Source organism: Pseudorasbora parva, chromosome 12 (assembly GCF_024679245.1).
Source record: "Pseudorasbora parva isolate DD20220531a chromosome 12, ASM2467924v1, whole genome shotgun sequence".
Taxonomy (NCBI): Eukaryota; Metazoa; Chordata; class Actinopteri; order Cypriniformes; family Gobionidae; genus Pseudorasbora; species Pseudorasbora parva.
This window is the reverse complement of record NC_090183.1, coordinates 36439521-36453828: the sequence shown is the minus strand read 5'-3', so window position 1 is coordinate 36453828 and position 14308 is coordinate 36439521. Positions and strand designations below refer to the sequence as shown.

The 14308-nt window shown below is 35.0% G+C and overlaps 1 protein-coding gene across 1 annotated transcript; it reads right to left on the bottom strand.

Moving 5' to 3' along the window:
* Window positions 1-273: 273 nt before the first annotated feature.
* fkbp5 (FKBP prolyl isomerase 5) lies at window positions 274-14103 on the bottom strand. Its single transcript, XM_067460135.1, has 11 exons — window positions 13881-14103; window positions 10974-11106; window positions 10257-10401; window positions 8617-8759; window positions 5699-5813; window positions 5434-5590; window positions 4695-4785; window positions 3570-3653; window positions 3133-3318; window positions 2804-3043; window positions 274-1435 (listed from the first exon to the last, which is right to left on the bottom strand). Exons 1-11 carry the CDS (start codon window positions 13922-13924, stop codon window positions 1340-1342), a joined length of 1434 nt encoding a protein of 477 aa, XP_067316236.1. The 5' UTR covers window positions 13925-14103; the 3' UTR covers window positions 274-1339.
* Between the last annotated feature and the right edge of the window lie 205 nt (window positions 14104-14308).

The following is a 14308-nucleotide window of genomic DNA, read 5'->3' as shown; positions in this document are numbered from 1 at the left end:
AATACGCTGATTTGATATTCAAGAAACTTTTGTGTGATTTTGTGGAAAAATATGTTTATATTCACCTTTATTGTTTTTTATTTATATAAATTTGCTAAATAAACCAATAATTTTTTCTTTTTTAAAAATAGAAGTGACCCCCTAACTTGGCAGTGAACATCCATTATTTCTGAATAGCGTGTTCATATTAGACTCGCCTCTTCTGCATCTGAGTGTGTAAATGTGGGTCAAAAGTCATACAATGTAAATGTCTACAAAAACATGAGACAGCTGAACAGTTTTCTTTGAATATTTATTGACAGGCCTGCTGTAATGCATTAAACTGTAAACAGAAAAAAGTTAACAAATGGTTTACTATTAATATTATTAAAACTGTCTGAAACATGGGGAACATACTGAAAAACATGCAAACCACACTAGTTAGTATTTGATCAAATAAACAAGTGGGTTTTAAGAGAACAGTTATTTGAAATATTCCTATCTTGTCAAAAGATTTACCTAAAAAGCATTTGAGCTTCAAACTCAAAAATATAGCTGTTGAACTTCAGTCAAGTATATCTAACGGGTTCCAGGTTAAAACTAACCTGTTAATATTTTAAAATATAGTCCCAAATCTAGGACATTCCCAGGATGCGGTAAAGAAGCATGCACCAGTCTCTCTAAAGTATCAAAAGTGTGTTTGTGAATGTGGGCCTACTGTGACTACTCCTCAAAGAATACAGCTGGCAGAGTCACAAAATAGGTTTTCCCCAAAGGGAGGATTGCACTTTTAGGTCCAGCTATCCACTATGGTCACTTGCATCTAATTGTCATACACACTTATACAAATATAATACAAAAAACATCAAGCCTCCAGTACACACCCCACCACTGCAAACTTAAACTCCTAATCTGATTATGCACAAAATCAATGCAATTACACTGAATACTGCACAGTTACAGTACATGGTAAGGTACTAGGTTGTATTCAAGTCGATAATGCAATGTGATATCAAACCATATGCTTTCGCATTAATGCAGCAGATGAATGCCTTTCTGAGAGCTGAGGCGTGCACCGTAGAGGTTTGCAGGTGGTCATAGAATTGTGCGCTTTGGTTTTTCTTGGTGTTTGTTATCTTTTCTTGTAGGAATGTCATTAAGGTTGCAGCTCCTCAAGATCCCTAAACCATTCTTATAATCTTTCCCAGCATTGGTTTTCAGTCTGAGAGATGATGAGGTCAAGGCGTATAGAGGGCTCGTCCATGTCCCATTGCCTCTCTTATGACGCAGTCGAGGACGAAACCAGCCATCCCCACAGCCTGACCCCCTTACTTGGGCCTCCTGAATAATATCTGGAGTTTTAGGAGCCGTCCTGACTGAGACATGGTCTCTTTAGTCCCTGTTTATTCTGATCTGAAATTCCACTCTCTTCTTTTTTCCTTTTTATTCGGCCCACCTACAAACACAGACAACATTTTTTAGATGCTTAAAGTATTTTCTATAAAAGCTATGAAAAAAATATTTACTTGATATCAGTAATCAGGGACTGTTCCAAAAATGACAAAAATCATCATATACATTACAGGTTCTTGTTTGTCTCGTTTAAAATTAAGATATGCTAAACAGGGTTATTATCTAAAACTATTAAAAACCTTTCTGTTTATTGAAATAAAGCTGAAATCAAACAAAATATTAATATCATTTATAAATGATACATTTATTTATTTTTTATTTATTTTATCACACTAAAATTATTAACTAGAAACAAAAAAACTCAAACTGAAAAGAAAAAAAAGAAAGAAACATTAAACCTAAATAGCAATATAAATAGCAATATATATATATATATATATATATATATATATATATATATATATATATATATATATATATATTGCTATATATATGTGTGTGTGTATAGTATAATATAATGTATAGTATATGTATAATGTAGCATAATATAATTATATTATATAATGTATAATATAATATAATGTATATATATATATATATATATAGCTGTGTGTGTGTGTGTGTGTGTGTGTGTGTGTGTGTGTGTGTGTGTGTGTGTGTGTGTGTGTGTGTGTGTGTGTGTGTGTGTGTGTGTGTGTGTGTGTGTGTGTGTGTGTGTGTGTGTGTGTGTGTGTGTGTGTGTGTGTGTGTGTGTGTGTGTGTGTGTGTGTGTGTGTGTGTGTGTGTGTGTGCTTAAGTTAGAGATGGAGAGATGAATTTTATTTAATTTGTCATCATTTCATTTTATATAAATAAATAAATTATATATATGACAAATTAAATCAAATTTGCATGAAATTAAAAAAAATAGATCAAAATAATAATAAAACTACAATAAGATTTAAAAAAAACTACAAAAATTACATTTAGACCAGTGGTTCTCAACCAGGAGGCTCAGCAAACTTCCAAGGGGGAAGACACTTTCTTTTTATTTATTTTTTATTAGAGCTGTAAATTATTTTGTGTTCCATATATGAAAGAAAAATCATCCAGGTTTGATATGACACGAGGGTGAATAAATAACTAAATGTTCAATTTAGAAAATTTTCATATTGCTTCAATTAAACGCAAAAAATGACATTTGATTGTATTAACTTGATTAATACTTTGTCAAATGTCAATAAGCTTTATTTCAAGATTATGTCTGAGCCTCTTGGTATTAGTGTTTTGAATGAGGTTAGCTTTGTTGAGTACAACCAAAGGCATTGTTTATTCAAGTAAAGAATCAAGCACTTCTTAATGCTGCATTCATGAAAGGGCAACATAAGAGAATTAGTCAAGAATAAAAGTTTCTTTCTGGTCAGTGCAATACCTTAGCATCGTGTTCAGCAAACCTCTGGAACATGTTTGCATATATCTTCTTGTCACGATCATGGTGCTCACGAATCTTGCGCTGACAGACTGCAATCTGGCTGCGGGCAGCGCGGTTAAAGGAGTTAACTTGCAAAACTTTCTTGAAGTCCACCAGGGCCATGCTGAATTCATTGCGCAACAGACGCGCTTCACCTCTCCGATATAGAGCTTTCTCATTTTCTGGGTCCAGCTCTATTACCTATTAGTGAAAAGCAGTATGAAACGGTAAGAGGAAAAATTTAAACGCATAATGTAGATGATGGTTTGTGCACTGCTATCTTACTCTACCTGGTTGCAGTTCTCCACTGTTTGAGAGTATTCGCGCAAACGCAGATAGCACAAAGCGAGATTCAGATGGGCCACTAAGAGGAGAGTCTGGATGGTTTGTTGCTGCTCCTTTTCTAAACCACACTCCATCTCTAACCAGTTTACAATCTGCTGGTACTGAACTACAGCATGGTTGTACCGTCCAGCCTGAATGCACAGTATAAAGAAGCATGTCAATTACCTCACTGCTGCCATCAAAACAAGAACAAAAGATGATCATAGAAAGCATTTGAGCTCAAATTAATCCTAAATAAAAAGTTATATTATTAGTTTTATCAATTTTGTATTATAAAAATAAAACCAAAATGCAGGATGCATGTCTGTAATAAAATAAAAAGCAACTCAGTGGGCAAGAATAGGCCAGTAACTGTATACCAAAGACAAAAGTGTAGACAAACCTTGAAATACTGTGTTCCTTTTTGTTTGACTAAAACAGCACGTTCCATTTTCTCTTTAAGGTCCATTTCCCAGCATTCTTTGGCCTGAAACATGAGGAACATGAGGATGTCAATGTAGGTTTTCTGTCAATTCTGTCTATGACCAATAGAGGACGCTCTTTATTCTGTCTTTTCCTGTAACTGTATTGAGGGATTTTCCACTCCTTTTTTGAAGACGTGTTTGAAAGCTACATTTTAAACCTGACTAATCCTGTTTATTATATTCCATGCTATAAAACGGTGATTAAATATATAATTGTTGTATATTTTTGAAATACTATATTTATTTTATTTATTCATTATATCAATCATTTTGGAACTGTTTGCAAATGATATTTGCATTAATTTGCATCAAATATATTTTTAGTCCTGAGATTCTTCACATCAGTGAATAAATACATATGTGTGTGTCTTAATCAGCTCCCTAGTTTAGTAGTCAGGGCACTGATCATGGAGTCAGCCCATTTACTGATTCCCTGATCTGTGCCCTGACAAAAAAAAATTTGAGACGCTTGATGTATAATGAACTAGGGAGCTGATTGAGACGCACCCATAGATAGAGAGTTCTGGGTTCTAATTTGCCCTCATACAAGTTTTCTTTCCCCATTAAAATCAAAGATGTTCATGATATTCAATGATTGTATATTAAAATCAAAAACACAGCATGTGTTAATATTTGTTTTGTGATTTCACAAGAAAGAATATAGTCTCCGCAATGCAATTAAGCGATAGATTGATGCATTTGTCTATGTGAAGACCCAAAAGAGAATGTAAAATTAACGCCTGCTTTTTTTTAAATTGGACATCTCAATCATTTTAACATTGACAACAGCTTTTAGACCACTGAGGCAGGCCAGACTAAAAATGTAACTTTTAAACCTTTTTGTCATCTTAACATAAAGAGTGCTGTGTAATAAAGTGCAGCAGAGCAAGTACATTTCTAATTATTTGGGGGAACTTGTCCCCTCAATGTCTATGGTTGTTATGGCCCTGCGCTACCATATATGATCACGCTACCATTTATTAAGCTTTGAGACTATTCAGAAAGATTTTAATAAATACTTTGGGTCTAAAATGAAATCTCACCTTTTCGAAGTCCTTCAGTGTCACTTCATATAGTAGTTCTGCATTTGACCCGATGTCATATTCTTTTTTACCCTCTTTGCCATAACCGTACCTGAAAGCATAACACAGATTGAGTAAAATGGTGATAGTTAGAGTATGTTACATTATATTATACTATTTTATAAACTGCCCGGCCCCCCCAAAAAGTGTCTATTTTGATTTAAATAGACAAATGCTTAAGAGTAAATGATTAAATCATTATTGCTGTGCTTATTATGTTTCTAGCATGTTATATGTTTGGCAACGTCTCTTCTAACCCTAATTTATGGAGTGTGTAGCTTTTCATTTCTTATACAACCATGTATACAACATTTAAGAAATCAGGGTTATATTCCAGGATGACAATGTCAAGATTCATCAGGCTCAAATTGTGAAAGAACGGTTGTGGGGGAGCATGAAGAATAATTTTCACCCAATGTCCAGACCTTAAATTTTATTGGCAGTCTTTGGGATATGCTTGACTCTTACATTGTCAATACAAGATTTGCAAAAATTGATGCACATGCTAGAAACATAATAATCACTGCAATATCCAATAATATACTCTTAAGCATTTCCCTATTTAAATCTAATAATGTTTTATATTATATTATATTATATTATATTATATTATATTATATTATATTATATTATATTATATTATATTATATTGTATATACAGTACGTATAAAAAAAATCTGAACAGAATAACAAATCTTACTTGGGCTTTAGGTATAATAAACAGCATTCACTTTTTTGGATTTTTTCCATGGCCCTGTCCACTCCTATAGGAACACCCACGTCTTCTGATTCACCCACAACAAAAGTGACATCCCGAGACTCAAATAACCGACCTCCACACCACCCTTCCAAGTGTACTGAGGCACAGAAACCAAACAGCATTGTAATGTAAATTAATATTGTATCCAAAAGCATTGTCTAGTAATTACAACCATAATATGAATATTCATAATTCTCAGACTTACCATGGACTGTGGCCCCTTCATTAGGACTGTTATAGCCTTCACCTTTGACCTTTATTCTCTTCACGATCCCACCATCTTCTGTAAGCTCCTGCCCTCTGAAGTTCAGCAACTCAATCTGATTGTGGGAAGAACAATTTGTAGAATTGAAATTATTTTAATAAAAAAATACCACATTAAAATTTTTGTTACATTAAACAAAATAAAAATAAAACACTTTCTATATGTCCACAGAGCCATAAGTATCCAGGCCTGACAATTTATCCATGAATGCAAAGTTTATTTAAAGGTGTACTTCACTGCTGGCAGAATGGGCTTTCAGTAAAACTTGACTGCCTACGCAGTAGATTGGCAGAAAAAACTATTTTAAATCAGTTCTACCTGACTAGAGAAAATTGAGAAAAGAGACCGTTGTCTTCCCTTTTGCCAAATAGGTAGGAAAACTTAAACACCCATAATGCACTGGGCATGTCGCCATCCAAGGCCACTCCCACCAGTCTGCTATGGATACACTTGCCAGAGTCAAATATTGCCTTGCGTTAGTAGGAATATACTTCTTAGTAAACATGTCACAATGTTTTCAATTTCAAATATTTTTCCAGGGTGCAAGAATTTAAAGAGTATATTCAGTGAGAGTGAGTTATTACAGTTTCCAGTGCAAAGGATAGTTTTCTATGTGTTCTGCTTTTACTACACTGCTGTTTAAAGGGGTGGTTGCATGCGATTTCACTTTTTTAACTTTAGTTAGTATGTAATGTTGCCGCTTGAGCATAAACAGTATCTGCAAAGTTACAGCGCTGAAAGTTCAATGCAAACGGAGATATTGTCTTTTAAAGTTATGGCAGTTTATTACCTACAAAAACAGCTGGTTGGACTACAACAAGCTTCTTCCCGGCTTGGTGAAATCATAAACCCTTGCTAGTCACCGCAGATGTGATTTCTGCACGTATTGGTAAGGAGCGTGGCGTTTCCGGCAACCTGTGCTTAGCACTTCAGCCAATAAAAATACATGAAACTACATTTGGCCATCTAACCAATCTAAGACCATTGTGTTTTTCGGAGGGATGGGCTTCATAGAAGCAGGAAGCAAAGAGCAAATGAAAGTCCTAGGAGTACGTAAAATTGGTAGATATACTTCAAAATGCATGTCTTCACCTCATTTGTTTTATACGAATATTATTTGCCAGGTATAAATACATTTGAGTTAATAAATATCTGTAAGAACATTAGAGCATGTGCTCATTTCCCATTTAAGCCGTGCTAACTAGCATTTTCCTTCTGCAGCGTCGCTGGCAGACCAGCTAGAGCTAGACCATCGTGAGACAGTTGGGAAAAGTTGTCACAATAAAGATGATGTTTTTCTTTACAGCATGTAGTTTAATTGTTTTAAGACGATATGTAGTCACTGGTTATTGTTGTATACTGCTAGTAATTAAGTACTTTAACTCTTATTTTCCACTGGCACGATGTGTTACTGTAATTTTACTGGTATGGCTATAATTGTATTGCTAGTTGATGAAATATGGTTCAATCTGTATTGAAGTTCAGCTTGAAATCTAAAAGAATAAAGCTGTTGGTGTAAAGAAATAACTTGTGTTATTGAGTATATAAAAGTAAAAAAGAAATAAAAAACTGTATAATTGTATTGTATGATTTGTTGATGGCTTCTGCCTCATCCATTCTCATCCTTCTTTATCTAAGAGCCGCTTTTGATACTGTTGATGAGTTTATTACTTGCGCGGCGTCTTGAAAGAGTGTTTGGTGTATCGAGGACGGTTTTAAAGTGGTTTAGATCCTTTTTAACTGACAGTTCCCAGTTCATTTCTATGGGTGGCCATAGGTCAGAGAATAGCTCTGTTTCACTGGTGTTCCTCAGGGGTCAGCCTTGGGCTCTTTACTTTTTAATATTTATGTTGGCCATCTCTTGAGATCGCTCGGCCTCCATTATCATTTTTTTGCTGACGATATGCAGATATATATACATTCAAAACCAGATGAGCGTCCTGACACTGATTTTCTAATGCTACATTATTGGTAACGGTGGTAAAAATGAAGTGATGCTCACTGGTTCCCAACATTAAATTTCCAAAGCTGGTTATCTGTCTTTGACTTTTGATGGCTCTGTTTTGGAAACCCAAAGTAAAGTGAGGAACCTCTGAGTTATTTTCAGTGCTAATCTTTCATTTGGTTCTTTCGTTCAGAGTACTGTCAAAACATCTTTTTTTACCCATCTGTAGCAGAAAGATGATCAATTATTTAGTTGTCTCTCAGTTAGATTACTGTAACAGCCTTTAGCTGCAGTTTCTAAATTCACACTAAACAAGCTCCAATACGTTCAAAATTCAGCCGCCAGGGTCCAGGATATGCAACCATATTATTCTAATTTTGGAAGTCTTGCATTGGCTCCCAGTCAGGTTTCAAGTTAATTTTAAAATGATGATACTTGCATATAAAGCATTGCATGTCCTGGCACCAGATTATTTAACAGAACTGTTACATCCCTGTACTCCTAATCACAGATTGCACTCACAATCAAACTTCCTGGTTGTTCCTCAAACACGCTTAAAAACTATGGGTGGCAAGGCTTTCTCTTCTTTTTCTCTTGTTTTATATCATCTTTACTCTTATCAGTTGTATTGCTTATATGGTGTACAGCGCTTTGAGAAGCTGCTTTTAAAGGTGCTTTATAAAATAAAGTTTATTATTATTATATTGCTGCACTATTTTACAGTATGCTTAAATCTGCTGTAATTCGCTTTACATTCTACTGTGGTATAAAATACAGAAGCTTGCTGGCTATCTGTTGCCAGTAAGTTACTGTTGATTTTACACAACATTTTTTTAAGTGTACCAACATTGTAACTATACAAAGTGGGTTGAAAAATTGGTGAAGTTACACTTTAAGGGCTTTATGTTCCTACCTCAAACACAAGTGTGGCATTGGGAGGAACCTTTGGTGGGCTGCCAGCTGAACCATACGCATATTCAGGCTTACAGAGCATCAAACACACCTCTCCTTTCTGCATGGAACACACACCAATATCCCACGACTTGATCACCTGACCTGTGTGAATCAACCAGACAGTACTCATGAATTTAATGCTACTGTAAAAGTTTTGCCTCTACAAGATAAATATAAGTAACTTAAATAACTTGATTTATATATATATATCTTTATTTATATGCATAAATATTTTAGTTATTATTATAAATAAATATCTTAAGTTAAACTTCATAATCCATAGATACTGAAAAAAACTGAATAGTGCAGTATTCTAATTTTAAATACTGAACAAAAAATTTGTTTGTGGCTCATTTACAAAGCAAATAATTTGTGTTTTTTTTTTTTGTATAGCCATTTATCTTTTCGAATGAAACGGCAGATAAGGGAGGCACCATACGCCTAAACAACACCAGTAATTACACCCCTTATTAAATGAAACCGCAAATGTCATTAAAGAGGAATTTTAGTCATGCTCTTAAAAGTAGAATGAAATTGCCAGGTTCCGTGACAGTTTCATTTAACAGACACTTATTATAGTGCACTAATGAATCATTGACATGTCAGTGTAATAAAAATGTTAATGTACAACTCAAAAACAAATAAGAAATTTAGATTAGATTTTCTTTTTTAATACATTATGTAATCTATTACAAAACACGGCAATTATATTTGATTTGCAACTTTACTTCAAAATGAACTGGGCAGAGGATTCTAGGTCCCACAATGCTTTGCATGAAACTTGAAAACAAAAACTTGTTTTGTATGGAACTTGTTTCATGTTCTTTTATGTTGATATTTAAAAGAGTGGAGTTCTGCTTATTGTGGACAGGTACATGATATGAATATGTTGCTTTAGTCAAAAAGCAATTAATGCACTATTGCTAGCTAGCAATTTACCACCCGCAAGGGGCAGTCGTGTTAGAGACCACTGTAAAAATGGCTGCCCACGGCTCCGGGAGTGTGTGTCCATGGTTTGCAGTGCGTGTGTGTTCACTACTCACTACTCCTAATGTGTGCACTAACCATGGAAAACCTTTAACACTAAGTGCAGAGCACAGATTCAGAATGAGTTACCATACGTGGCCTTCACATGTCAATTAATGTGTATTTGAGAAGAGTTGGCAGTTTAATTTAAGGTTAAGCAAATCTATCAACTGTCCACAACTGTACAGTTGAGCCAAATAATTGTATGCTGCACACAGTGGCCAATATTATGATCAATGAATAAGAAATACATCTATCTATCTATCTATCTATCTATCTATCTATCTATCTATCTATCTATCTATCTATCTATCTATCTATCTATCTATCTATCTATCTATCTATCTATCTATCTATCTATCTATCTATCTATCTATCTATCTATCTATCTATCTATCTATCTGTCTGTCTGTCTGTCTGTCTGTCTGTCTGTCTGTCTGTCTGTCTGTCTGTCTGTCTATCTATCTATCTATCTATCTATCTATCTATCTATCTATCTATCTATCTATCAAAACATTATTGTTTCAATAAAAACGAATTAAATATGTTAAATAAATCTATGACATATATTACCTTTTCCCACATTGAAAACAAAAGGTTCCTTTCGGTCTAGACTGGAGTCAAACTTCTTCCCATTGAGGAGTCTGCCTGTGTAGTGTACATACACCCTGTCCCCAATCATTGGCCTTTCCCCCTCCACACCATGCTGTTTCACAATCTTTAAAGAAGTATGGAAGAAAAAAAAATGTAAACAGTCCATCCTTACACTACCTAATTTTTATTTTAAATCAACACCAGATCATTCTAAATCTTAAAAAAAAAAAAAAAAAAAAAAAAAAAACTTGCAGATTCAAATCAGGTTTTTATCGACTCTCAGTAGTCTTCTTCAATAAAGCACTATGCTCCATGAATCAACAACACAAGCAACAAATGGATGTAAAATGTACCAACAAATTACAACAATATTACTAGATTCTATTTTGTGTAATATGTATGTTACATTCAGCATACAGTGGGGTCTAAATGTCCAAACTGAAACTTTTCTTTAAACCTGTAAATAAAGAGAATGTTAAAGAATTAATACTTTTTTTCACGAATTTTAATTTTTTCAATTTAACTAATATAATATAAAATAATGTATGAAGGAAAATGTATATTACGTTACAAAAAAGTGTCAAATGGATCTGTTTTCACTAGTGCTCACAGATATTTGGACCCCACTGTATTGCTCATGACTACAGAAATTGTAAACTAACAGCTGTGATATAGAGTTACTAATGACTGGATTACCTTACATACTCCCCAGTCACCGTTTGGAGTGATATCTGTGCCTTGGGAGGTAAAGACAGCAGTTGGGCACTGGTTAGTGGAAAAGATATCCTCTAAAGATGACATCTCACCACTCATACATTCCCGTGTTCCCCTAAAAAACAAAAACAAATACAAAACTTACAATATTTGCCTTTAGACAATATTATAAGGCACTGCTCTCTCAAATGTTTAATTTAATTTCGTCGATATGTTTTCAAACAAAAATGTTGCAATCCATCTTTTGTGATGCTGCCATTTTTTTCTCCCTTTTATATCAAACCAAAAAAAATCGAAATTATATAAAAACATATAGTGTTTTTGTCATTTTTCACAAGATTGCCTTAATTGTTTTGTTTTTCTTCCTAGACAAAAGGTGTGTGTGTGTGTGTGTGTGTGTGTGTGTGTGTGTGTGTGTGTGTGTGTGTGTGTGCGTGTGTGTGTGTGTGTGTGTGTGTACGTGTGTGTGTGTGTGTGTGTGTGTGTGTGTGTACGTGTGTGTGTGTGTACGTGTGTGTGTGTACGTGTGTGAGTACATGCGTGTGTGTGTGTGTGTACGTGTGTGAGTACGTGTGTGAGTACGTGTGTGTAGAGTTTTGAGGTATTTTATTTGAGGGTACACTAAAGCTTGTGAACGTGCGGCGGAACACTATGTTCCTTCTATTCTATGTTCCTGGCACAAATTCAGATTCTAGAGAAGGATGTCTTGCGAGATTTATGTCAGTAAACCTAGTAAAAAGGCACGGGAAGAAAACAGAACGGAAAAGGGAACATTCAGTCCGGTCCACTTTACTTGAAGCGATGAGGTACTACAATGACTCAAGTCTCTCAATCCAAGACCTTCCTTTTGTATCTACACACACAAAACGCTAGAAACGTATACGTTTAAAAAAAAGCTATATGATTCCAAAAGAGCAGATATAGCAGCACACACCTAACAAAACACAACAACAGAAAGTCCATGACTATTATTTCAGTGACTTAATTTTAAATCAGACTGATCTGTGCCAAACTAATCATTGAATAACTAACATCCAGCTCTGGTAAATTTAGAGACTACCTTGAGAAATCAATGTTAAATGGTCTCTATTTTTTTCTAGAGCTGTATATTTACATTGAAAATATAATATATTCATTAATGCAAATATTCATCTTTCTGCATGTGAGTTTAGGGTTTGTGTCTTGGAATAGGAACATGGCAGAGAGAAAATTAAGAGTCCAGGCCATTTGACGCATCTACAGAAATAGTCTGCTACCATCCTGGCTCTAACAGCATTACTGTGGAAACATATTTTTTGAGCATGATTTAGACTAAAAACCCAAGATGAAGGCAATAAGACAACAAGATTCACAAATACTATTTGATTAAACAACGCTGGAAGCCTTTTCACTGTACTTGACATAAAATTAACATACAAATGCTTCTAAAAATCTCTCTGAAACAAATGTTATGAAGTTCCTCTAATAGATCTAACTTAAAACTCAGCCATAAAACATAAAGAGGATGTACACTTGCATAAAAAGCCTTAGACTGTGTAGTACCTCACAATTGTTGTATTTATTAACCTAAACTGTTCTCAACCTTCACTGCGTTTTATTCACTGACCACTCATTTGACAATAACTCAACTGACTGATCTGTCATTGTCTGTTTGTCTACCTGTGTTTGTCTCTGGCTGTCTCTTTGTGCTTTTCCAGCCAACTGCCCCTAAGTCTTTCTCTCCAGTGATCGACTAAAGGTGGTGTGACTTTTCAAAGCTCTTATTGGAGCTCCGTCTCAGATGTCCGCAGAGTGGGGAGATTGCAACAGGCATTCCTGTTACAAAGATGAGCTTTTAGAGACAGTTGACTCATTCCATCCTTGAACATACCGTCCGCAGTCAAGCACAACATGCACTCACACAGATTCCTAGTTAATCACCTTGTCAGACTCCCAGAATCTTTCTGTACTGATGACATGCAAACTGTCGTAAACATCCTAATTTAATTATCTGTAGAGAATAGTTGGTTTTGCAACTTTTAAAAACATCTCTGAAACAGAAATCAAGGGTGTGACCACATTATACAATGAAGAAAATTAATCTAACCCCAAGTAATTCGATAAGTGATGGTTAATTGGTTAATTCTGGACAATGGTTAATTCTTAAATCATCATATTTGATCCTTCCAGACCTAAATATGTGGTTATGCCCCCAACAAAATGGAAATATGCTTGAGGAAGAAGGTCTGAGCTGTATATTGTCAGTGATATAACGGTCAGTAGGGGACATGAAATGACATAATTTACAAAAATATGAAAACCTGACTCCTCAGCACATCTCAAAGTAATAAAAAAGAGATAAAGGCATAAAACATTTTTAAACCATAACCATATCTCTCATTTTTACATCATAAAACATGAACATAAGTCTTTATGGCTTTGATGAGAAAGTGAGTGATTAATGAGAAAGTCTGTTAAATATTAAGCAAAAAAAGTGTATACAAAATAAATTATATATATAACCTATTATAAAATAATATAAATTCAATGAGTTCCCTCGCAACAGAATTGAAAAGTGGTACTTCGTGTCCTCTCAGTTTCGTACAATCATCCATACATCTCAAACGCAACTACTACAGGCTAGGCTACTAAACACAAAGCAATATGCAAATAAAATTATCGCTAGATTTTTCTTTCCAGTATTATTATTTATTCATTCATTTTAATTAAAATATAAGGCCACAGGTAATATTGTACATGATTTGAGAGATAAAGCATAGCACCATGTGAAAACAGGCTTCTTTTTTCTATTGTAGAGAAGTCACCATAGAAAGCTGTCTTCTTAAGTAGGATAAAAGCTAGACTATGCCATGGATAATGAATCAAAACAAGCATGAAATCTAGACTTACAATATTTCCCTTTTGTTGCCCGTTCCTTTCATGTGTTTGACCATATATCCGTCCGCATGCAACTTCGGTGAGTCTTACCGGCGAATACAACCTGTGCCTAGCGGCTTAAAGGGGAATGAGCCCGCCCTCTCAGCGCGAGAGTACTAGATGTTCTACCGGCAGTGTTTTACACTTCTCCACACCAATAATCATCAACACGATACGCCTATACGAGACATTTGGACGGGAAAATGAAATAAGACTAAAGGAGGAGGAGTGAATGCGGGGGGGGGGGGGCAATGTAGTGTAAAAATTAAGGGCAGGCCTTGGAAACAGTCCACAAAGTAACACAATGTTCCGGCTGTACTGTAGCTCGCGCTGATGAGAACACAGTGTCCTAGTAGACACCCTGACCCGTAACCCGTTGTGTGCTGACTGAACAGCTCAAG

Excerpts from the sequence above, each read along its gene's own strand:
- fkbp5 (XM_067460135.1), bottom strand. The coding sequence starts at position 13,924 with ATGGTCAAACACATGAAAGGAACGGGCAACAAAAGGGAAATATT. Across the intron at positions 5,814-8,616 it reads ATGCCACACTTGTGTTTGAG|ATTGAGTTGCTGAACTTCAG; the intron begins GTAGGAACATAA and ends TCCCACAATCAG. Across the intron at positions 5,591-5,698 it reads TGAAGGGGCCACAGTCCATG|TACACTTGGAAGGGTGGTGT; the intron begins GTAAGTCTGAGA and ends TCTGTGCCTCAG.